Genomic DNA, 23,723 nt, shown 5'->3' with positions numbered 1-23,723 from the left:
CTGACACAGAAACATGGGTTTTTCAGAAAACTGTCAGGATGTAGAAGACATTTTTAGAATCTGATCTCAGGTCAAAATGGGTGAACTAATTTAGACCCGAGGTCGATTCTACAAATGTCTTATAAATCCTGACAGTTTTCTGAAAAACCCATGTTTCTGTGTCAGTGGTTCTCAAAGAGTTTTCTGAAAAACCCACGTTTCTGTGTCAGTGGTTCTCAAAGAGTTTTCTGAAAAACCCATGTTTCTGTGTCAGTGGTTCTCAAACAGTTTTCTGAAAAACCCATGTTTCTGTGTCAGTGGTTCTCAAACTATTTCTATTTATATGTCAAGGAGCCCCAGAATTATATGAATTTGGCCACCTACCCCCATCTGAAAAAATATGTTATTCCAGGGAACCCCCCCAGAAGCAAAGATTGGAGTTAAAAATGTTGGCTCTGAAAGAATATATATATTCAAAGATTTGCGCCACCTTTTTTTTTTAAATAGCAGATGTACAAGCTCGTAGCTATGAGCTTGTAGATCTGCTATTATCTGATCTGCTAGTATTTCACGGGGGAAACTTTAGAGAATATCCGTTTCCAGAATTAGGACAGATTGAAAATAACTTTTTCCTTATACTTAACTCCATCCCTACTATTCTGGGGGGAGGGGGGACGGACGACATTCACCAAAAATAGCAGATCTACAAGCTCACAATGCGGCGCGTTGTGAGCTTTTTACATTTGCTGTTTTTGTCGAAGAGATTTAGTGTAGATTGAAAAAGAACGCACACAGGAAAGTGCAACTCAAGTCCGTTTTACTCTGTATCGAATGTCTTGGTGGTTAAACCGAAGTGATATTGATACATTCCAAATAGAAGTAACCCCTGGACACCCACTGTGAGAAACCATGCTATAATGCATCGTTATCGCAGTCAGTTCATGGAGTGTCTTTGCCAGAAGATGTCGTGCAGAATCATAAACTAGAATAACGAGTGTTTGAAGCCTTTTAAGTGGATTATAATCAGCGTCGATTTTGACAGCAACATTTTGATTTAGTCTTTTGAACACATTTTCATAGTTTAGTTACATTTTAGTCACCTGAAATGTTTTAGAGTCACTCTAAATATCATACGATTTTAGTCGACTGAATCTACAGTTGATTTAGTTGACTGGAATCTATTTTGCCTATATCTACAAGCTCAGTCGACGAAATCGACATAAATTGTGATTCTAATGCATCGTAGACCAGACCTTTGAGCAAAGTGTTACAACACAGACAGACCCCCCCCCCCCCCCACACACACACACACTTATTAGTGCATGTTAACCTTTGACCTTAGTGGTCCCCCTTATTGGTGCATGTTAACCTTTGACCTTAGTGCTCCCTCTCTCTCTCTGTACCTCTCAGTTCACACTCCTCCACCTCCTCTCCTCCAGAGCCCGAGTCTGACAGACCCTCCTCGCAGGAGTCCTGGGAACTTCTCCTGGAGCCCCCGCTGTCTGTGGAATGGAACACTGGAGAGAGAGGGGGGGGGGGGGGGAGAGAGAGAGAGAAGTAATGAGACTCAAGTCAACGGTCGTTGAAGTCAACACAGTCGCAATTTTACAACGTTATAATTAATGTGTGTGTTTTTTTTGAGGGGCGCTAGCAGCTCTGATGCATTGCTTTCCGAAATTGTGTCGTAGGCCAGCCAAGTCTATGGACTTTTAATGTTTGTTTAAGAGAGTAATTATAAATTCCCTGTCCCCAGCCAAGTCTATGGACCTCAACTCAATGGTCGCCAAGGACTTATTTAACTTCTTTTTCATGATGTCCTGGAGCGCCAAGGACATGTTTTCCGTGTTTTATAACATGGTAAAAAAATAAAAAATAAAAAATGAAATCTAAAATGAAAAAATATATATATGGTGGCGGTCTGGGACTTTTGGCGCCCCCTGGTGAATGAGTTTATTGTTTGCTTTAGGGCAGTAAAGGACGACGTAAGACATCATCTTGGCTGATATGAATACTGGCCCTCGCCCTTTTATTTTAACGTGTGTGGCTAGCGATTCAGAGGGCTGGAGCCAGGCTGAATGTGTGGAAGAACCGGAACACTTTAACGCATTTAGGCCCGACGTCGATTCTACAAAATGTCTTCTAAATCCTCACAGTTTTCTGAAAAACCCCATGTTTCTGTGTCAGTTTCATGGCCAAGAACCCCCAAAAATATCTGTAATTGGCCACCATCTCCCATCTGAAAATATGTTGTTCCAGTGACCTCCCAGAAGCAAATATTTAAGTTAAAACGTTGGCTCTGAAAGAATATATATATATATATATATATATATATATATATATACATATACACATATATATATTCAAAGATTTGCGCCACATTTTCACGATTCTTCAAAAATAGCAGACCTACAAGCTCGTAGCGCGGCACTCGGTGCCGCGCTACGAGCTTGTAGATCTGCTATTTTTTGCAATAGCTAAAGTATAACACAATGCTTTAAAACACCAAAAGGGGGTTCCCGCCCAGTACGGGTTAAAGCACATCATATGAGAGGGGGATAAACAAATTAATGGATGAATGAAGTCACTATCAGAAACCTAACTCTGCTAACTACGTTTCAGCGCAGATGAAGAGCACATGTACTGTACTTTAAACTTCAAGGAGACTATTTGTAGTCGTACACACGGGCCAGGGAAATCGGACCCTTTCATCTTTGACCAGTGGATAGCGGAACCAATTGTTTCATATATAAAAAAAAAAAAAGAAGAGATCACACCCGTGTGAGGTGAGGGGCGCTCTTATCATCGTACATCATCATGACGGAACATGTCTTATTTGCTCAGACACATATGACGTAAATTCTCCATTCATTGTCAATTGTCAATTTTTGTAGAATTGAACATGGTGGACCCTGTTGTAAACAAGTGTAATGCTTAATTGGGTCGTCCACTCACAGTTAACAGCCTTTGTATTGAGTTTGTGCTTGAAATGTAGTGTAATTCTGCAAACTGTTAATACAATTTTCAATCAATTCAATCAATCAATGGGTATTTAATGTTTGCGTAGGACGAAGATCTACACTAATGGCCGAATATAGGAGGGGCGAGCGGCGCCCCTCGAAAACAATCGTACAATACTAGGTTATCAAAGTAACTGGTAGACGAATGCAAGCATGAGCAGACGCGGGAAGTTAACCCATTTTGACCTGAGATCAGATTCTAAAAATGTCTTCTACATCCTGACAGTTTTCTGAAAAACCTATGTTTCTATGTCAGTGGTTCTCAAACTATTTCATGTCGAGGACCCACAGAATTATATGTATTTGGCCTCCAACCCCCATCTCAAAATATGTTGTTCCACGGACCACCCAGAAGCAAAGATTTGAGTTAACACCATGGAGGCCCAGGGCGGAGATCTCCGTCAAGTTCAAGTTCATGGTCAAGTGCCCAAGGCGGAGATTGATAAATAGGACGGAGATTAATGATATCAAAACCGATCGCATCGCTCCACAGCCTAGGAGCGCTTGTTGCCCAATCCTTGGTGTTGCACAACAGTGACACGTCATCGAAAATGTTCCCTGCCTGTTTAGCTGACGAAAACGAAAATCTTAAAACGTTCATAACTCGCGATCTAAATCATCCCGTCTAATTATGAAAAAAGATCCTGTGTTAGACAGCGCTCCGCGGTCCAGTCGCTAGTCGCGATAGATTTATTCTTACCTCCCGTTGTTGTCGATCGACTCTAGAGTGGTGTGGCTATTGTTAGCTGCTACACAGACATTCACAACAACTTCCGGTGCGCCGGTAAAAGTGGTCCGGGCGCTATAAATGATGGGCACATTTTAGTAATGGATTAAATAGGTCCGGGCAAGCAAGGTGTTAAGTATAACATAATGCTTAAAACACCAAAAGGGGTTCCCGCCCCAAAACGCGTTAAGTTTGTAACCGCGACAGCCCTAGCTGGGCACCTCACAAGGACTGTGAGGTGTGTTGCCTGTGCACCTCTGTTAACTGTGGCTAACGCTATATAGCGCTATAGCTTACTGTGCTGCGAGGACGCGCAGGGCGGCAGGCGGCTGTGTCGGATCTGCTGTCTGCGCAGACAGATCTTCTGCTTGAGCTGCTGGATCTCGGAGTCGCTGTCGCCGTCCTCCTCCTCGCCCTCTTCCTCCCTGCGCCGCATGTTGCACTTCATCAGCTCGATGGCCGCGATCAGAGACTCCGAGATGCTGAAGTGGGCGTTCTCCTGGTGAGACGGCGAGAGACAGGTGGAATTATAGGAGGGCCGGTCGGGTAACAGTTGCAACGAGAAAAAGTTCCCTTCTGGGCACAGGTCTCCACCATGAGGATATAGGAGTGTGTGTGATGTTTGGCAAAATGTTTAGGAGTAATATAAACATGTGTGTGTGTGTGTGTGTGTGTGTGTGTGTGTGTGTGTGTTTGTGTGGCGACTTCGCCTGTTGTAGCGCCACCATGACTGATTTGAAAACTGTCAAGTGGCCTTTCTTCCTCAGCCTAGTGGGAATATGCATGCACAGTTTCACCGCAATCGGACGCTGCGTTGAGGAGTTGTGGCGATTTGTACAAAACAGTTATAAAGCGGGCTACTACTGAAAACTTTAGAAGCCAATCGTAAGCCAATCAGGATGGATGATGAGAACTCAAACAAACCAGTATTGATCACATGACTATGGAGAGCATGTGTACCGATTTGTGTGAAATTTGGATAAAATCTGAAGGAGTAATATTAGAAAATGTGTTTTACATATGTCGGCCTCCTGGTGGCGCTATAAAGAGCACATGTGAAAGGTTCCAGGCAACGTTTTTTCCTTGGCCTCTAGGGAGTGTGCATACAAAGTTTTACACAGATCCATGCAGTTAGAGGTAAAAACACTAATCGGCCAGTTATAGCGCCACCATGAGGCAGAGTTGAAAATGGTCCAGTGGCATTTCTTCCTCGGCCTAGTGGGAATGTGCGTTCACAATTTCACGGAAATCACACGATGTGTTCATGATTTGCGGCATTTTGTTTTGTACCAATTTGCGTGATGTTTGGACAAAATCTGTAGGTGTACTGTCCAAAAACTTGTTTTGCACAAAGCGGCCTCCTGGTGGCGCTATAAGAGGCCAATGTGAAAACCTCGGGGCAGAGGTTCAGCTGTGGCATTCAGGGAGTGCGTGTGCAGAGTATGGCTGCGATCAAGCCAACGGTGCCAGAGATTAGCTGTCCACAGACGGACGGACGGACACACGGACGGACACACACACACACACACACACACATGGACGGACAGACGGAGTGCAAAACATAGGCCCTCATTTATCAACCGTGCGTACGCCAAAATATGGGTGTACGCCGAAATTACCACAACTTTCGGCATTTATCATTTGCGCCAAAGCATGAATTTGAACTTGTGCCAAGACAAAATTCACGTCTGGTTCGGGAGCTGTCGTGCGCTTTGTCCTCACCTGTTTTTCTGTCGTAGAACAGCGGAGCAGCATTGTTTGACCAGCTGAGAGGCTGTCACAGGCATCGAAACATATGTATTTACTCCTAAAATGTTTATATAAAACTATAGGTATGAAATTAGGAAGGATCAGCTGTTTGCGATCACTTTATAAATGCCGACTCGACGTGGGTGTACTACGAAAACTACACTAGAATTTGGGGCAGAATTTACACTCAATTGATAAATGAGGGCCATAATCTCTCCCCATGCCTTCGGCCTGGTGGAGACAATTATTACACGGCTCGGTTGAATGCTTGATTCCGATCAATCACTTAATTCATCGGTCTGCTAACTCAATACCAGAGCGTTCTCTAATCAAATGCTAACGACCATCTGGCTCATAGTATCAATCTGCGTCGCCTGATTTTGTGCCGTATCCAACACGGCAACCATGTAAACAAACACACGCACGCGGTGTCAGTCACAGCTAAACATTATTCTGTTCTTGAAAACATTTTAGGCTAGAAATAGACAATACAGTGAGTGAGTGTTGACTCTTCTTTTGTCAACACTATTGTTGGGTAAATTATTTTAGCATTCTTTTTTGCAAATTGATAATAAAGTATGCATTCAATCAAAAAAAGTTAAATGCTCCGATTGTGACAGCTCTGGCCTACAGATGTGTGAGGAGTCTTCTTCCCTTTTTCTCACCCTAAATTTAGAAACCAGGATTACTCTATGTATTTACACAGAAAGGCCCTTTTGCCAACCCCACCTAAACACGCCGCCAGCGTCCCCAGCGGGAATCTTCCCAAGTCATAAAAAAATCACACCTGTGTGAACTGAGTGGTGCAACTCCCCTCTATTGGTTCTCTGTATCGTTCCAATTTGTATCGTTCCAATTTCGTCTCTGTATTGTTCCAATTTCAGTTCCTATTAGTTCTCTGTATCGTTCCAATTTGTATCGTTCCAATTTCTTCTCTGTATCGTTCCAATTTCTTCTCTGTATCGTTCCAATTTCAGTTCCTATTGGTTCTAACACGATCTCTCTCTCTCTGGCACAACAGCGCCACATTTGGTGCTCATTGGTACTGGTCACACACATGGTCACACACATAGTCACACACAAACAAACATAGTTGAACACGGACATTGCTAGTTGAACACGGACATTGCTAGTTGAACACGGACATTGCTAGTTGAACACGGACATTGCTAGTTGAACACGGACATTGCTAGTTGAACACGGACATTGCTAGTTGAACACGGACATTGCTGTTCCTTGGAGTGGTTGCACCACTCAAAAACCAAGCACACTCTCACTGACCTTCTCCAGGTCAGCACAGCTGCCAAAGTCCTGCTCCGACAGGTAGCTGATGAGGCTCTGGCCTTCAGAGGGCTGTCTGAACATTCCATCTGGAACACTGCTGTACTGGGAGCCATCTGAGAGAGAGAGAGAGAGAGAGAGAGAGAGAGAGAGAGAGAGAGAGAGAGAGAGAGAGAGAGAGAGAGAGAGAGAGAGAGAGAGAGAGAGAGAGACAGAGACAGAGAGAGAGAGACACAACGCAGTTGTGAGACCGTAAACATTTTAAGACAGTGATTTGTTTCTGAATGCCATATTTTTTATTTGCCATTTTTAACCGTTAAGCCTAAAGCAAAAAAAAAAGAAAAGAATCACACCTGTGTGAACTGAGCAGCGCAGGCTGTGTGTGTGTGTGTGTGTGTGTGTGTGTGTGGGTGTGTGTGTGTGTGTGTGCGTGTCTCGATTGCGACCCCAATTTGTCCTACAAGAATACTGATTTTCTCAAAAATGGCCCGCTTTAATTTCTTCAGTCTATATATGTAGCTTAATGATAGTATTAAAATGTTATTGTCTTTTTTTTTATGTCCAATGTATTTGTATTTAAGTTCATAAAGTTAACATAACTATAGCTAAATGCATTTGAAATTAAATACAAAAGGTTTACTTTTCAGGATTACAATAAAAGAAAACGGCAAAAAATTATTCGGGATTTCAATTAAAATAGAGCAAAACAAAAAAAAAGCTGATCTAAAAAATTGCCGATCGACAAGCTCAAAACGCGTCACGCTGCGACGCGTTTTGAGCTTGTCGATCGGCAATTTTTTCGGCTATAAGTATGCAAATGCGGCCCTCTGGAGTGAGTTGTGGAAATACAGTGGACCCTCTCTGTTGTCAAAGTTGCCCACCCCTGATGTACAGGGAGCCGGGGGTAAATGGCGTACTCACTAGACTCCATGTAGAGGGAGCCGGGGGTAAATGGCGTACTCACTAGACTCCATGTAGAGGGAGCCGGGGGTAAATGGCGTACTCACTAGACTCCATGTAGAGGGAGCCGGGGGTAAATGGCGTACTCACTAGACTCCATGTAGAGGGAGCCAGGGGGTAAATGGCGTACTCACTAGACTCCATGTAGAGGGAGCCGGGGGTAAATGGGGTACTCACTAGACTCCATGTAGAGGGAGCCGGGGTTAAATGGGGTACTCACTAGACTCCATGTAGAGGGAGCCAGGGGGTAAATGGCGTACTCACTAGACTCCATGTAGAGGGAGCCGGGGTTAAATGGGGTACTCACTAGACTCCATGTAGAGGGAGCCGGGGGTAAATGGCGTACTCACTAGACTCCATGTAGAGGGAGCCGGGGTTAAATGGGGTACTCACTAGACTCCATGTAGAGGGAGCCGGGGGTAAATGGGGTACTCACTAGACTCCATGTAGAGGGAGCCGGGGGTAAATGGCGTACTCACTAGACTCCATGTAGAGGGAGCCGGGGGTAAATGGCGTACTCACTAGACTCCATGTAGAGGGAGCCAGGGGTAAATGGTGTACTCACTAGACTCCATGTAGAGGGAGCCAGGGGTAAATGGTGTACTCACTAGACTCCATGTAGAGGGAGACGGGGGTAAATGGTGTACTCACTAGACTCCATGTAGAGGGAGCCAGGGGGTAAATGGCGTACTCACTAGACTCCATGTAGAGGGAGCCAGGGGGTAAATGGCGTACTCACTAGACTCCATGTAGAGGGAGCCGGGGGTAAATAGCGTACTCACTAGACTCCATGTAGAGGGAGCCGGGGGTAAATGGCGTACTCACTAGACTCCATGTAGAGGGAGCCAGGGGGTAAATGGCGTACTCACTAGACTCCATGTAGAGGGAGCCGGGGGGTAAATAGCGTACTCACTAGACTCCATGTAGAGGGAGCCGGGGGTAAATATCATACTCACTAGACTCCATGTAGAGGGAGCCGGGGGTAAATGGCGTACTCACTAGACTCCATGTAGAGGGAGCCGGGGGTAAATGGCGTACTCACTAGACTCCATGTAGAGGGAGCCGGGGGTAAATGGCGTACTCACTAGACTCCATGTAGAGGGAGCCGGGGGTAAATGGCGTACTCACTAGACTCCATGTAGAGGGAGCCAGGGGGTAAATGGCGTACTCACTAGACTCCATGTAGAGGGAGCCGGGGGTAAATGGGGTACTCACTAGACTCCATGTAGAGGGAGCCGGGGTTAAATGGGGTACTCACTAGACTCCATGTAGAGGGAGCCAGGGGGTAAATGGCGTACTCACTAGACTCCATGTAGAGGGAGCCGGGGTTAAATGGGGTACTCACTAGACTCCATGTAGAGGGAGCCGGGGGTAAATGGCGTACTCACTAGACTCCATGTAGAGGGAGCCGGGGGTAAATAGCATACTCACTAGACTCCATGTAGAGGGAGCCAGGGGGTAAATGGCGTACTCACTAGACTCCATGTAGAGGGAGCCGGGGGTAAATGGGGTACTCACTAGACTCCATGTAGAGGGAGCCGGGGGGTAAATGGGGTACTCACTAGACTCCATGTAGAGGGAGCCGGGGGGTAAATGGCGTACTCACTAGACTCCATGTAGAGGGAGCCGGGGGTAAATGGGGTACTCACTAGACTCCATGTAGAGGGAGCCGGGGGTAAATGGGGTACTCACTAGACTCCATGTAGAGGGAGCCAGGGGGTAAATGGTGTACTCACTAGACTCCATGTAGAGGGAGCCGGGGGTAAATGGGGTACTCACTAGACTCCATGTAGAGGGAGCCGGGGGTAAATGGGGTACTCACTAGACTCCATGTAGAGGGAGCCGGGGGTAAATGGCGTACTCACTAGACTCCATGTAGAGGGAGCCGGGGGTAAATGGGGTACTCACTAGACTCCATGTAGAGGGAGCCAGGGGGTAAATGGCGTACTCACTAGACTCCATGTAGAGGGAGCCGGGGGTAAATGGCGTACTCACTAGACTCCATGTAGAGGGAGCCGGGGGTAAATGGGGTACTCACTAGACTCCATGTAGAGGGAGACGGGGGTAAATGGCGTACTCACTAGACTCCATGTAGAGGGAGCCGGGGGTAAATGGCATACTCACTAGACTCCATGTAGAGGGAGCCGGGGGTAAATATCATACTCACTAGACTCCATGTAGAGGGAGCCGGGGGTGCTCCCATCACTGCTCTGGGTGGAGAAGGGGTAGTCCTTCAGGCAGCAGACATCACCAGTCGACTCTGAGACGGAACCAACCAGTCTTGAATTAGTGACACGACAACGATAACGACGTCTACCTTCGGGTGACATTATTATCAACATGGAAGTGTTGGAACTCGACAGACAGGGAGCATGCGTCGCCGTGTCGCACGTCGAGGATGAAAAGCGAAGCATTTCTGCACTGATGGCATTGGTTACGGACAGTCATTCCAAAAAAAAAGAAAAAACAATAATAAGACAATAAATAAACTTTGGATGAATCATTTTAGAGTATGCAGTCGATGGCAATAAGACAGGTAACAGCTGTTAAACATTAGCCTGTTCACAACATAACTACTGTATCATTGCCGATATTGATTCTGTGACTATTATTTTAAATATCAGCCGATAGTTCACATCCGTCCATTTTTATTGCCAAAACCACAAGGCATAGCCTATCATTGGTTGGGCAAAAATGACAGATTTTTATAGATTTTTACAGTCATTTAACACCCATCAGATCAATTTGCTTAGATATGTCATGTTTATGCCAGAGTAATATAAAAAGAGAGTAATGACACTCCCGTTGACTCTCATTGTAACAATGGAATGCGGAAGTGCTCATTCTAACTCAATGGAATAGTTCCAGCCATAGGAGCAATGTTTGGAACTATCGCCCATAGGCACCCGCTTTGCGGCGAGATCAAAGCGTGTCACCACTCTCTTATTAGATTACTCTGGTTTATGCATGGTACATACATACAATATACAGTCATTTATTCATATACAGGCGTAGATGAAATGTAATCAAAGGGACACAGTGGTATAAAATACATCGCTATGAAGTTTAAACCATGAAGTGAATAGAATCGTCTGTCGGGTGGAAACCTCATTATGTGCAAAACTGTTACTTTTCAGGACTCGCATTAAAAGCAGTGGTTCCCAAATCCTTACATGTCAAGGACCCCCAAATTGACACTAATTATTAGCCCCCCATTTGAAGAGATAATGCCAGGGACCCCCATAAGAGGAGATGTCTACGGCCGTAGCAGTGATTCTCAACCCGTTTAATTTCAAGGACCCCCAGTTTGACATGAATTAGGCTACAGACCCCCCCATTTAATGGCATTTCTATCCCTGGGACCCCCAGTTTATATTGTAAAATCAATGTAAATTTAACTCTGAGAGTGTAGAAACGGGTCCGTTTGGTCCCATTTGTACACTCTCTGAGGTACAGACCCATAAGGGTCCATTTGGTTCCTAATTATCATTTAGCTGCGGACCCCCGTAGAACTCTCTCAAGGACCCCTGGGGGTCCCCGGACCCCACTTTGGGAACCACTGCATTTAACCCATTTTTGGCGGGAACCCCTTTTGGTGTTTTAAACATTATGTTATAATTTAGCTATTGAAAAATAGCAGATCTACAAGCTCATAGCGCGCCACCGAGTGGCGCGCTACGAGCTTGTAGGTCTGCTATTTTTGAAAAATCGTGAAAATATTTATTTCAGAAAACTGGAGGACTTAGAAGAAACTTTTTAAATTTCGAGGTCAGGCCTAAATGGGTTAAGAAAATAGCAAAAGTAGCAGATCGACAAGCTCCAAAACGTGTCGTGTTTCCAGCTTGCGGATATGCTCCTTTCGATTGCTTTTGTGTGACGCTGTAGTATGACCAAGTAGGGCGCTATCTAACTTACAAAAAAACACACACAAAATATGGAGATAAAAGAGGTTTCTGCCCGACAATATGTGACCAGATTTGACTGAGAGACTGCCATCGCGCACATTACAGCTTTTCACCAGAGGAGGAAAACTTTATTTTTTATTTTTTTCAAAATGAGTTAATAGCACAGGCAGACTCTTCACATACTAGAGCATGTCTGAAATAAGTGTCAGAGCTGAAATCGGCATGTAAATATGAAATAAATGCCCAAACATGTAGCTAGGTGTAATGTTAGAGACCACAAAAGTGAACCTTTCAAGCCTGTTTTCTCAACTTGTTGTTTTCTGCAAGACATTACTCTATAAGCCATATCTCCAAAACTGGTGGGTCAAACTGAACAATCAATATGTCCATTTGAAGCTATGATTCCCTGCTTTCATAGGACATGAAAAAACGAAAATTACAAAAAAAACCAATGGCAGTCTCTCAGTCAAATTTAGTCACATATGAAAAAAAACAAAAACAACAACATATGAGGACAAGAGCGTGCATGAAAACAAACGAAGCACAACATCACACATCACTGGACATCGTCTCGTCTTGACTTCACCAAACAACCAAACCAAACAAAAACAGGAAGAGCAAGTGGGAACTGAAATGGACAACAGGCACGGAATGAGGAACCAAAAAGCGTTGCTCCGTCAGAGAGAGATGGGGGTGGTGATGTATCGTGGTATCAAATGCAAAAGTAAAGATACATATATATATATTATTTTTTTGCGTGACAATGGATTTACAGTAGAACTGCACGGACAACCTGCTATGGGGTCTTCGATTATTATGGTGATTTTCCGGTGCCCGCCTCCTTTTGCGCCAGACGGATAAAGAGATTGAGAAATAGATAGTAGGAAAGACAGGGGACAGAGGGAGATTCAGAGGAGGAAAGAGACGGTTAACACCTCGAAGCCAAAGAAAAGGGTCCGTTAGCAGTAGTACTATTAGGAGGAGGGATTAAGAGGTCATTTTGGAACCGTTTCCGCACTGTCCAGAGCTGGTTATGTGGACTTCATGTCATGTCTGCTATACTGACTGAGAAAGGAGAGCGGCCGCACAGATCGTAGTCACGATGCCATCAAAATCTGTATTTTTCCAACGTTTCGGCAACAAGTTGCCTTCTTCAGGGAATAGTCTGCTATACTATTACTATACCGCTGGTTCTCGAACCTTTTCATTTCAAGGACCTCCTTAACTCTCTCCCTCCCCCCCCCCCCCCCCCCCCACCCCCACCCCTATTTTCGGTGCATAGCATGCTTCCATAGAAGCCACTTATGCTGACTTCTATGGAATCTAGAAGCCACTTATGCTGACTTCTATGGAGTCTAGAAGCCACTTATGCTGACTTCTATGGAATCTAGAAGCCACTTATGCTGACTTCTATGGAATCTAGAAGCCACTTATGCTGACTTCTATGGAATCTAGAAGCCACTTATGCTGACTTCTATGGAATCTAGAAGCCACTTATGCTGACTTCTATGGAATCTAGAAGCCACTTATGCTGACTTCTATGATAATCTAGAAGCCACTTATGCTGACTTCTATGGAATCTAGAAGCCACTTATGCTGACTTCTATGGAATCTAGAAGCCACTTATGCTGACTTCTATAGAATCTAGAAGCCACTTATGCTGACTTCTATGGAATCTAGAAGCCACTTATGCTGACTTCTATGGAATCTAGAAGCCACTTATGCTGACTTCTATAGAATCTAGAAGCCACTTATGCTGACTTCTATGGAATCTAGAAGCCACTTATGCTGACTTCTATGGAATCTAGAAGCCACTTATGCTGACTTCTATGGAATCTAGAAGCCACTTATGCTGACTTCTATGAGAATCTAGAAGCCACTTATGCTGACTTCTATGGAATCTAGAAGCCACTTATGCTGACTTCTATGGAATCTAGAAGCCACTTATGCTGACTTCTATGAGAATCTAGAAGCCACTTATGCTGACTTCTATGGAATCTAGAAGCCACTTATGCTGACTTCTATGAGAATCTAGAAGCCACTTATGCTGACTTCTATAGAATCTAGAAGCCACTTATGCTGACTTCTATGGAATCTAGAAGCCACTTATGCTGACTTCTATAGAATCTAGAAGCCACTTATGCTGACTTCTATAGAATCTAGAAGCCACTTATGCTGACTTCTATGAGAATCTAGAAGCCACTTATGCTGACTTCTATGAGAATCTAGAAGCCACTTATGCTGACTTCTATAGAATCTAGAAGCCACTTATGCTGACTTCTATGGAATCTAGAAGCCACTTATGCTGACTTCTATAGAATCTAGAAGCCACTTATGCTGACTTCTATAGAATCTAGAAGCCACTTATGCTGACTTCTATGGAATCTAGAAGCCACTTATGCTGACTTCTATAGAATCTAGAAGCCACTTATGCTGACTTCTATGGAATCTAGAAGCCACTTATGCTGACTTCTATAGAATCTAGAAGCCACTTATGCTGACTTCTATAGAATCTAGAAGCCACTTATGCTGACTTCTATGGAATCTAGAAGCCACTTATGCTGACTTCTATAGAATCTAGAAGCCACTTATGCTGACTTCTATGAGAATCTAGAAGCCACTTATGCTGACTTCTATGGAATCTAGAAGCCACTTATGCTGACTTCTATGAGAATCTAGAAGCCACTTATGCTGACTTCTATGGAATCTAGAAGCCACTTATGCTGACTTCTATGGAATCTAGAAGCCACTTATGCTGACTTCTGTGGAATCTAGAAGCCACTTATGCTGACTTCTATGGAATCTAGAAGCCACTTATGCTGACTTCTGTGGAATCTAGAAGCCACTTATGCTGACTTCTATGGAATCTAGAAGCCACTTATGCTGACTTCTATGGAATCTAGAAGCCACTTATGCTGACTTCTATGGAATCTAGAAGCCACTTATGCTGACTTCTATGAGAATCTAGAAGCCACTTATGCTGACTTCTATGGAATCTAGAAGCCACTTATGCTGACTTCTATGGAATCTAGAAGCCACTTATGCTGACTTCTATGGAATCTAGAAGCCACTTATGCTGACTTCTATGAGAATCTAGAAGTCACTTATGCTGACTTCTATAGAATCTAGAAGCCACTTATGCTGACTTCTATGGAATCTAGAAGTCACTTATGCTGACTTCTATAGAATCTAGAAGCCACTTATGCTGACTTCTATGATAATCTAGAAGCCACTTATGCTGACTTCTATGGAATCTAAATGACTGAAATCAGCTGTGGTGGTGACTGAGAACTTCAATCCGTGAGTAAGATTTCAGTTTGCACAACGAATAATGTCGCAATTCATGCTGACATCTTCAGTCTAAGCACACGTCCTATCGGCTTCCACCCACTGACTAACACAAGCCGCTTCCCAACCTTAACCTTTCAACCTAGCACCTCTACGTCCGTCATGACAGAGGCTAGCTATCTTTAGCAAACTTTTTCAACAGCAACTATAGCCAAACTGTGACTTGGAGATCAGCTACTTTTCCCCATTTATCGTACAACAAAGTATAGCGTGTTCACCACCTTACCCCTTAGCCTTCACATTTTAGGATTTTCTTTTTCTTACGATTTTGAAAAAATAAATAAAATCAAATTGCTGATCTACATTCTCAGAACGTGTCCATGCAGATTGGCTATTTTCGCTATTCAGTGTGGTTGCCCTATAATAAGAGGACAACCAAACTACACAGTAGGGCATTCACTTCTAGTCATTTTTACTAGTCGACTAGTTGCCTAGTTTAATAGTCGACTAGTTGTTTAACTACCTATTATGTGAAAAAAAAATGGAAATAAATATTTGTACATTTAAAAACGGTGTACATTGGTGACTATTAACTATAATCTACCTGATCTTGAGGCCTACAAAATCGGGGAAAAAATTAAAATAAACTTTTTTTTTTCTTATCAACTAGTCCCAACAAGGTCGACTAGTGGATTGACTAGTAAACTAGTCGACTAGTTAGTAATTCTCGCTCGAGTAGCGAGATGTAGTGGAGCAGAAGTAAAAGTACTGAAAATTGGAATAACTCCAGTAAAGCAAATGCACCTCATAACAAATGTACTCGAGCACTTTACAACCACACTGGTCAACTCACCGCGTCTGCTTTTCTGACTGACCCCATCAGACAGAGAGCGGATGTGACCCCGGGGGGTCCCCCCTGGTCCTCCGCCTCCGCGGCCCCCCGCCACCGCCACCCGCTGGCCCTCGGAGTAGGAGGAGCGCCTCGGAGGGGGCGGGCCGACGGCCAGGGAGCTCCGCCCTCCCTGGGGCTCCACCCCCTGCTCGCTGCAGGGGGTGGAGCTCCGGGAGTCGCCGCCGCCGCCGCCACTTCCGCCAACGCGGCTCCGGTTCCGTTGGCCCAGGTTGCCGATGGCCAGGTACTCTGGGCCGTCATCGTAGTCGCCGTCGCCCGAGTCCACGCCTCCGCCTCCTCCTCCCGCCTCGGGGTCAGGGGGTGGCGGCGAGGGGCACTCCGTCAGGGAGACGCGCGGGACGGGCGAGGAGGAGGGGCCGGGGTGAGGGGGAGGAGGGGTCACGCCCCGTTCGCTCTCCCCGGGCCGGGAGACACACACCCAGGGGGCTCCCAGGGTGCTGCTGGCAGGATCTGGAAGACAATGTTGATGATGGGTTAGTAAAGAGGGTCGTTTTTGAGGCCTCCTATATTCAGCTATAGTGTAAAGTTTTGTCCTAACACAAACATTAAATGCCATTGACAAACGAATGGGGAATTTACGTCATATGTGTCCGAGCAAATCGGTATTTTTGTCCTACAAGCTACAAGTATGCTGTGTAGCTTTGCATCTTTGAATCAATACAAATTCAAAACGGTCGCGAGACATTTCCGGGGGTCCCCGGCCAAAAAGGTGGAGAACCCCTGTCTAAACACATTCTGGACGGGAACCCCTTTTTGGTGTTTTAAGCATTAGGTTATAGTTTAGCTGTTGAAAAAAAAGCAGATCTACAAGCTCGTAGCGCAGCACCAACTTTTGAAAAATCGAGAATATGTGGTGCAAATCCTTGAATATATATTCTTTCAGAGCGAACGTTTTTTAACTCAAATCTTTGCTTCTGGTGGGGTCCCTGGAACAACACATTTTCAGATGAGGGTTGGCGGCCAATTACATATATTGTTGGGGGTCCTTGACATGAAAATGAGAAGAGAACGACTGACATAGATTAGAAACATAGGGTTTTCTGAAAACTTGTCAGGATTTAGAAGACATTTTGTAGAATCGTCCTCAGGTCTAAATGGGTTAAACCTATGACGCGGCTGTGGTCAGATGCCCCACCGCTCCACTGTGCACTGTCCAAAGTTCCAAACGAAGCATTCATGCTAATTACTAATTAATGTTTGTGCTCAAACACAGTAGATGGTTGCTAGGGGTAGCCCTGACGACTCAGCCCTCGCTCTCTTTCCCATCATCAACTGGGACAGAGCGGGGCTCTCTCGTCGTTAACCCATTTTGGGCGGGAACCCCTTTTGGCGTTAGCATTATGTTATGCTTTAGCTATTGAAAAATAGCAGATCTACAAGCTCATAGCGCGCCACCGAGTGGCGCGCTACGAGCTTGTAGGTCTGCTATTTTTGAAAAAATCAAAGAACGACTGACATAGAAACATAGCTTTTTCAGAAAACTGTCGGGATGTAGAAGACATTTTTAGAATCCGATCTCGGGTCAAAATGGGTTAAAATTCGATTTGTGAAAAAAGAAAACACCCGATGCTAATTTGCGTGTGTGTGTGCGGCGGCGTGCTGAACACGGTCCGCTGTGAGGCCGGCATTTTGAACGCTCTATAGCAACACATTCTTCAGTAACGGACCATGTCTGTGAACAATCAGGCTACTGTGCGCTCGCTCGCTCACTCAGACACACACACACACACACACACACACACACACACACACACACACACACACACACACACACACACACACACACACACACACACACACACACACACACACACACACACACACACACACACACACACACACACACACACACACACACACACACACACACACACACACACACACACACACACACACACACACACACACACACACACACACACAATGCTGTGTTCGTATCCACAATCACTCCCTCTCTGTTGGTTACAGTTTAATAGGTCCTCACTAATAATCATGCTACATTTGCACGATTCTTTTCTACTCAGTCTGTGTCTCATAGGAGGGCTTTGGGCAGTTCAGAAACCCGTCCACCAGTGACATCATCGTTAGGCAGATTTTTTTTTTAAACAAGATATTACAACAATGTTTAGATGTTTATTATCGTGAGAACGATGGCTTCCATTTCCGCATTGCAACTTTTCAGGACTAGAAAGACTGCAGTTTCTATTAGCTTGAATTCCCTATTGATGATGTCATTGGAGGACGGTTTCTGAAATGCCCACAGCCCTCCTATGAGACACAGACTGAGTAGAAAAGAATTGTACCATTTTATCATGATTATTAGTGAGGTCCTATTATATGAAGATAGGTTGAAAAGTGGTGAAGTGGTCCTTTAACCAGTCGACATCGAAATCTTTTTTTTTCTCTACCGTTAGGCCTGTCACAATTAATACATAATCGTTTAATCGCAATTGTTTGAGATAATCGTTGTTTTTATGTCGAAAAACGTCAAACATTTTTTACGAAAATAGCAGAAATAGCAGATCTACAAGCTTATAACAGTTTGTAAGCTTATTTCCGCCATTTTGTACATTTCTTTGAAAGTAAAAATTATAAAAAGATATTAAATGTGTCAGTGATTTCTTTGCATATTTAAGTTATTTGTCATATCTGCCCTGTGCAATTTGTGATTACGAAGCCTAAAAGGCAAACAAATTGTAACGTTCCCATGTTCAACGCAAAAAAAAAAACACAATTAAATCGTTAATCGCAAATATTTGCTTTACTCAAAACCTAAAAGTCCTGACACCCAAGTGAGACTTAGCTCGACTTACAGTATATATCGGATCCGCTTTTACACAAGGATCGTGGATGACATGTATGTATTATTGATTTCATTCTGTATGCCATGTTGATGAATCGAATACATGGGACCATAATGGAAACAAGTCCACCGGGGCTTTGTGTTATCCTTTTAGCCTTAACCCATTTTGGGCGGGAACCCCTTTTGGTGTTTTAACGTCGAAATAAAAGTCTTCTGAAAGAATATATATTCAAAGATTTGTGCCGCATTTTTAACGATTTTTCAAAAATAGCAGACCTAGATCTGCTATTTTTCAATAGCTAAAGTATAACATAATGCTTAGTTAAAACACCAAAAGGGGTTCCCATCCAGAATGGGTTAATGTCTTGCTGTACCACAGACTGTTTACATTTTTCTGACGTAGCCATACAGGTATAAGTTCTCCTGTATCTATCCAGGCTCTAAATGCCGATAGGAGGAGGAGGAGGAGGTAACTTGTCACCTGACTCGCTTGTATGAATTCTTTATACAACTGTTCTAAATATGAATTTCAATGTTACACTGATACCTTGAACTGCCATCCTGTTTTATTGTTCTAAGTGTACTATGTGCCTTTTTACTATGTTTTTGTGTTTCATGTTATCTGCCTGTGTGATGCCTTGCTGTAAACCAAATCGCCCCTCGGGGACAAACACATAAATGAACCTGAAGCCAACAACGTATGAAACAAAGACATAATTCTGTCCTCCTTTTCAGAACAATATTCACATTGATTAGGTATTACAATAATGGCCTATTCATGCTCCAGGTTAAGGTGATAAAGTGACCACCGAATCAGTGGTTAGTAAAAAAAAATCACACCCGTGTGAACTGAGTGGTGTAAGGTCTTATATAGACTGATCAACTGTGGTCTGACGTCGAAATAAAAAAAACGTTCGCTCTGAAAGAATATATATATTATTCAAAGATTTGTGCCGCATTTTTACGATTTTTAAAAAATAGCAGACCTACAAGCTCGTAGCGCGCCACCGAGTGGCGCGCTATGAACTTGTAGATCTGCTATTTTTCAATAGCTGAAGTATTACATAATGCTTAGTTAAAACACCAAACGTGGTTCCCGCCCAAAATGGGTTAGAACAGTGGTTCCCAAAGTGGGGTCCGGGGACCCCCAGGGGCCCTCGAGAGAGTTCCAGGGGGTCCCCAGCTAAATGATAGTTTGGAACCAAATGGACCCTTATGGGTCCATTTGTACAGTCTCAGAGTTCAATTAACATTGATTTTACTATTTAAATTGGGGCCCCTGAGATAGAAAGGGTCCATTTGTACATGCTCAGAGTTAAATTAACATTCATGATACCATTTAAATTGGGCATTATACTGCGGTCTGTAGACTAATGCATGTCAAACTGGGGGTGCTTGAAATTAAACGGGTTGAGAATCATCGCTAGAGCTGTAAAAATAATCTTCTCCCACGGGTTCCCTGGCATTATCTCTTCAAATGAGGGTCTAATTACTTAGTGTCAATTGGGGGGGTCCTTGACATGAAAACGTTTAGGAACCACTGCTTTAGTACTAAAAAAAAAACATTGAGTTTCTCCTTACCAACAGGGGGGTTGCCGTTTTGGGAGGCGACAACTGTAGTGGTGGTGGTGGTGGCGGCACCGACGTTGCTGCTGGTGGTGGTATGGGTGGTGATTTGTGGGGTGGTGGTATGGGTGGTGGTGTGGGTGCCTGTCTCTCGCAGGGAGACGTTGGAGGTGGTGAGCCTGCGGTTCAGGGGGGGCTCCTCTCCCCCCCGGGGACCCCCCTGGTGGTGGTGGTGGTGACCCCCTGACCCCGGCAGCACGCAGAGGCTCTGGCTCTTCAGCAGGCCACCGAGACACGGCGGGCTCTTCAGCGGGGACAGCTGTGGAAGGCAATTCAAGACGGTCAGTAGTGGAGTGTGTGTGTGTGTGTGTGTGTGTGTGAGTGTGAGTGTGAGTGTGAGTGTGAGTGTGTGTGTGTGTGTGTGTGTGTGTGTGTGTGTGTGTGTGTGTGAGTGAGTGTGAGTGTGTGTGTGAGTGTGAGTGTGTGTGTGCACGTGTCCTTACCCCGACAGTGTCCACCAAAGCGAGGAGCCTGGGGTTGTTCTGCTCGACGGCCTCCAGACACTGGAACATAGCCGTCACATGGGGCTCACTCAGCAGAAAGGCCTCCTCTGAGAGAGAGACACACAGACAGAGAGACAGAGAGACAGAGAGACAGAGAGACAGAGAGACAGAGAGACAGAGAGACAGAGAGACAGAGAGACACACACACACACACACACACACACACACACACACACACACACACACACACACACACACACACACACACACACACACACACACACACACACACACACACACACACACACACACACACACACACACACACACACACACACACACACACACACACACACACACACACACACACACACACACACACACACAGAGACACACAGAGTGACAGAAACAGAGAGACACAGAGACTTCTGTCAGAGAGAGACACAGATAAATTGAAAGAAAACAAGAAAGTGTGGAGTAGAAAGACAGTGGGCTCCATCTTGCACCACCCTTATCCCTAAACGTATTTGCCTTTTTTCTTTTTCTTTTTTACTATTTTTAAAAACATTTTAAAATTAGTTTAGGGATAAGGATTAAGGGGTGGCGCAAGATATAGCCCAGTGTGTTTAGACTTCTCGGATTCTGGCCGAACCCGACCCTATACCAGAGCCCATGTTTTTGGGCCAGGCTGGGCCGGAAATGTATGCCAATAGGCCTATCTCACAGCCCGCTTTCCACGCCCACTTCCGGTAAATAGTGGTGTCTTTAACATTAGCATATACACGTTTTTTTCTCTTGAGAATCTAAGTACATTTTCTAATGTAAAAATGTGACAGACCAATATTATTATGAAGCAAACAAGATGGTAAATCAGCTCGAACAGATAGAACAAACCTTACCTTGAGAAAACAAAAGTTGTAGACTTCTTAAATTACCTCGGTTAACATGTAGCGTCTATGGAGTGACGTCACGCTATCACCACTAACCCCGAAAGGGGGCGTATTAAGGGGGCGGGGAAATTCTGTGAGATAGGCTTATTATACTCGGGCTGAGCCGAGCCTCGGATTTGGTAAAAATCAACTCTTGAAAAATCCCATAGACGTGGCTGCCATTTTTTTTATTCTTTATTTACCCAGGGAAGTAGCTAGCCATATGACGTAATGTTCAAAAGTCATGCATTGGAGCAGGGCTAGCGCCGCCAAAAACAATAATCACATGATCACATGACTATGGAGAGCATGTGTACCGATTTGCGTGAAATTTGGATAAAATCTGAAGGAGTAATATTAGAAAATGTGTTTTACATATGTCGGCCTCCTGGTGGCGCTATAAAGAGCAGATGTGAAAAATTCCAGGCAAAGGTTTTTCCTTGGCCTCTAGGGAGTGTGCATACATGGTTTTACACAGATCGGTGAAGTTATAGGTAAAAACACAAATCGGCCAGTTATAGCGCCACCATGTGGCTGAGTTGAAAATATTCAGGTGGCATTTCTTCCTCGACCTAGTGGGAATGTGCGTGCAACATTTCACGGAAATCACACCATGTGTTCATGATTTGCATCATTTTGTTTGAAACGGAGCACTCCTGCGAACTTTGGAAGCCAATCTTAGCCAATCAGGATGGAGTCTGAAAAATCTGAAAGACCCGTTTCGTTGAATGGCTCTAGAGAGACTGTGTACCAATTTGCGTAATGTTTGGACAAAATCTGTAGGTGTACTGTCAAAACATTTGTTTTGCACAAAGCGGCCTCCTGGTGGCGCTATAACAGGCCAATGTGAAAACTTTGGGGCAGAGGTTCAGCTCTGGCATTCAGGGAGTGTGTGTGCAGAGTATGGCTGCGATCAAGCCAACGGTGCCAGAGATTAGCTGTTCACAGACGGACACACGGACGGACACACGGACGGACACACGGACACACGGACGGACGGACGGAGTGCAAAACATACTCTCTCCCCATGCCTTCGGCCTGGTGGAGACAATTATCACTGCCCCTAGCGGCCGAACGCTAAGGCCAACGGCAGCTCAAAGTGAGCTTTACTCTAGTTTGTTGCCGTCCGACCTTCGTAGCCTGTTTTTTTAAAAAGAACTGCCGAAAATGGCCAAAAACTCCAATCCAAAATCGGCGACCGAGTGACTTTGCGGACATTAACCCATTTTGACCTGAGATCAGATTAGAAAAATGTCTTCTACATCCTGACAGTTTTCTGAAAAAGCTATGTTTCTATGTCAGTCGTTCTTCGATTTTTCAAAAATAGCAGACCTACAAGCTCGTAGCGCGCCACTCGGTGGCGCGCTACGAGCTTGTAGATCTGCTATTTTTCAATAGCTAAAGCATAACATAATGCTAACACCAAAAGGGGTTCCCGCCCAAAATGGGTTAAGCGCATAATAACACTTTTTGGAGGTGGTTTCGGGCCTGAGATTATGGCAAATGTTGATGCCCAGTTAGTGCCGGGCCTACATTTTCAGACCTGTTGAGAACTGTGTGTTGTCTCTCTTTAAAGAAAACAAAACAGTGGATGTTGCATAAAACAGTCCGGCCCCCGGTCTGTTCTGTTCTCACAGTTGACTAAATCGTGTTATCAGGATCACACAATCTGATTATGAAAGATTAAGACCAGATTACATTCAGAAAATGTATAATTAGATTAGTAGTTCGAGGAAGCTTGATCAAATTTGATCAGATTTTCAAAAGATTGAATCCATTTTCCAACCCTCCACCACTCAGCAGTCTGTGTCCCTTTCTCTCCCCCCACCTCACCCCTTCATTTACACTAGTTTGGGTCCCGGGGAACATCGGACATGCTTGGGACATCAACGTTCTCTTTTTGGGCCTCGAGCGAAAACGTTTTGGAACCACAGTGTGTTTTCAACCTTTTTCACATCAAAGGCCCATTATATATTCTGCATTTGAGCCACGGACCACCATTTGATGAGATTTAGCCTCTCGGACCCAAAACCAAAGTACATTTTGTCGTCGTTGGATAATATTTTGAACCACTGTACCGCTGTATTGATGTTGGTACCATTA

General features: G+C 44.5%; 1 protein-coding gene across 1 annotated transcript in view; it reads right to left on the bottom strand.

The window, feature by feature from the left end:
- Positions 1–23,723, bottom strand: part of rubcn (rubicon autophagy regulator) — a 72,133-nt gene that overhangs the window by 33,340 nt on the left and 15,070 nt on the right. The window contains exons 5-11 of the mRNA XM_079506788.1: positions 20,692–20,798; positions 20,204–20,507; positions 15,760–16,269; positions 9,881–9,973; positions 6,754–6,869; positions 4,021–4,222; positions 1,383–1,496 (exon numbers count right to left, since the gene is read on the bottom strand). Of these exons, the coding sequence (XP_079362914.1) occupies positions 1,383–1,496; positions 4,021–4,222; positions 6,754–6,869; positions 9,881–9,973; positions 15,760–16,269; positions 20,204–20,507; positions 20,692–20,798 (1,446 nt within the window). The remainder of the gene's footprint in view (positions 1–1,382; positions 1,497–4,020; positions 4,223–6,753; positions 6,870–9,880; positions 9,974–15,759; positions 16,270–20,203; positions 20,508–20,691; positions 20,799–23,723) is intronic.

Source organism: Electrona antarctica, assembly GCF_951216825.1.
Source record: "Electrona antarctica genome assembly, chromosome: 7".
Lineage (NCBI taxonomy): Eukaryota > Metazoa > Chordata > Actinopteri > Myctophiformes > Myctophidae > Electrona > Electrona antarctica.
This window is presented reverse-complemented; position numbering and strand designations above follow the sequence as displayed.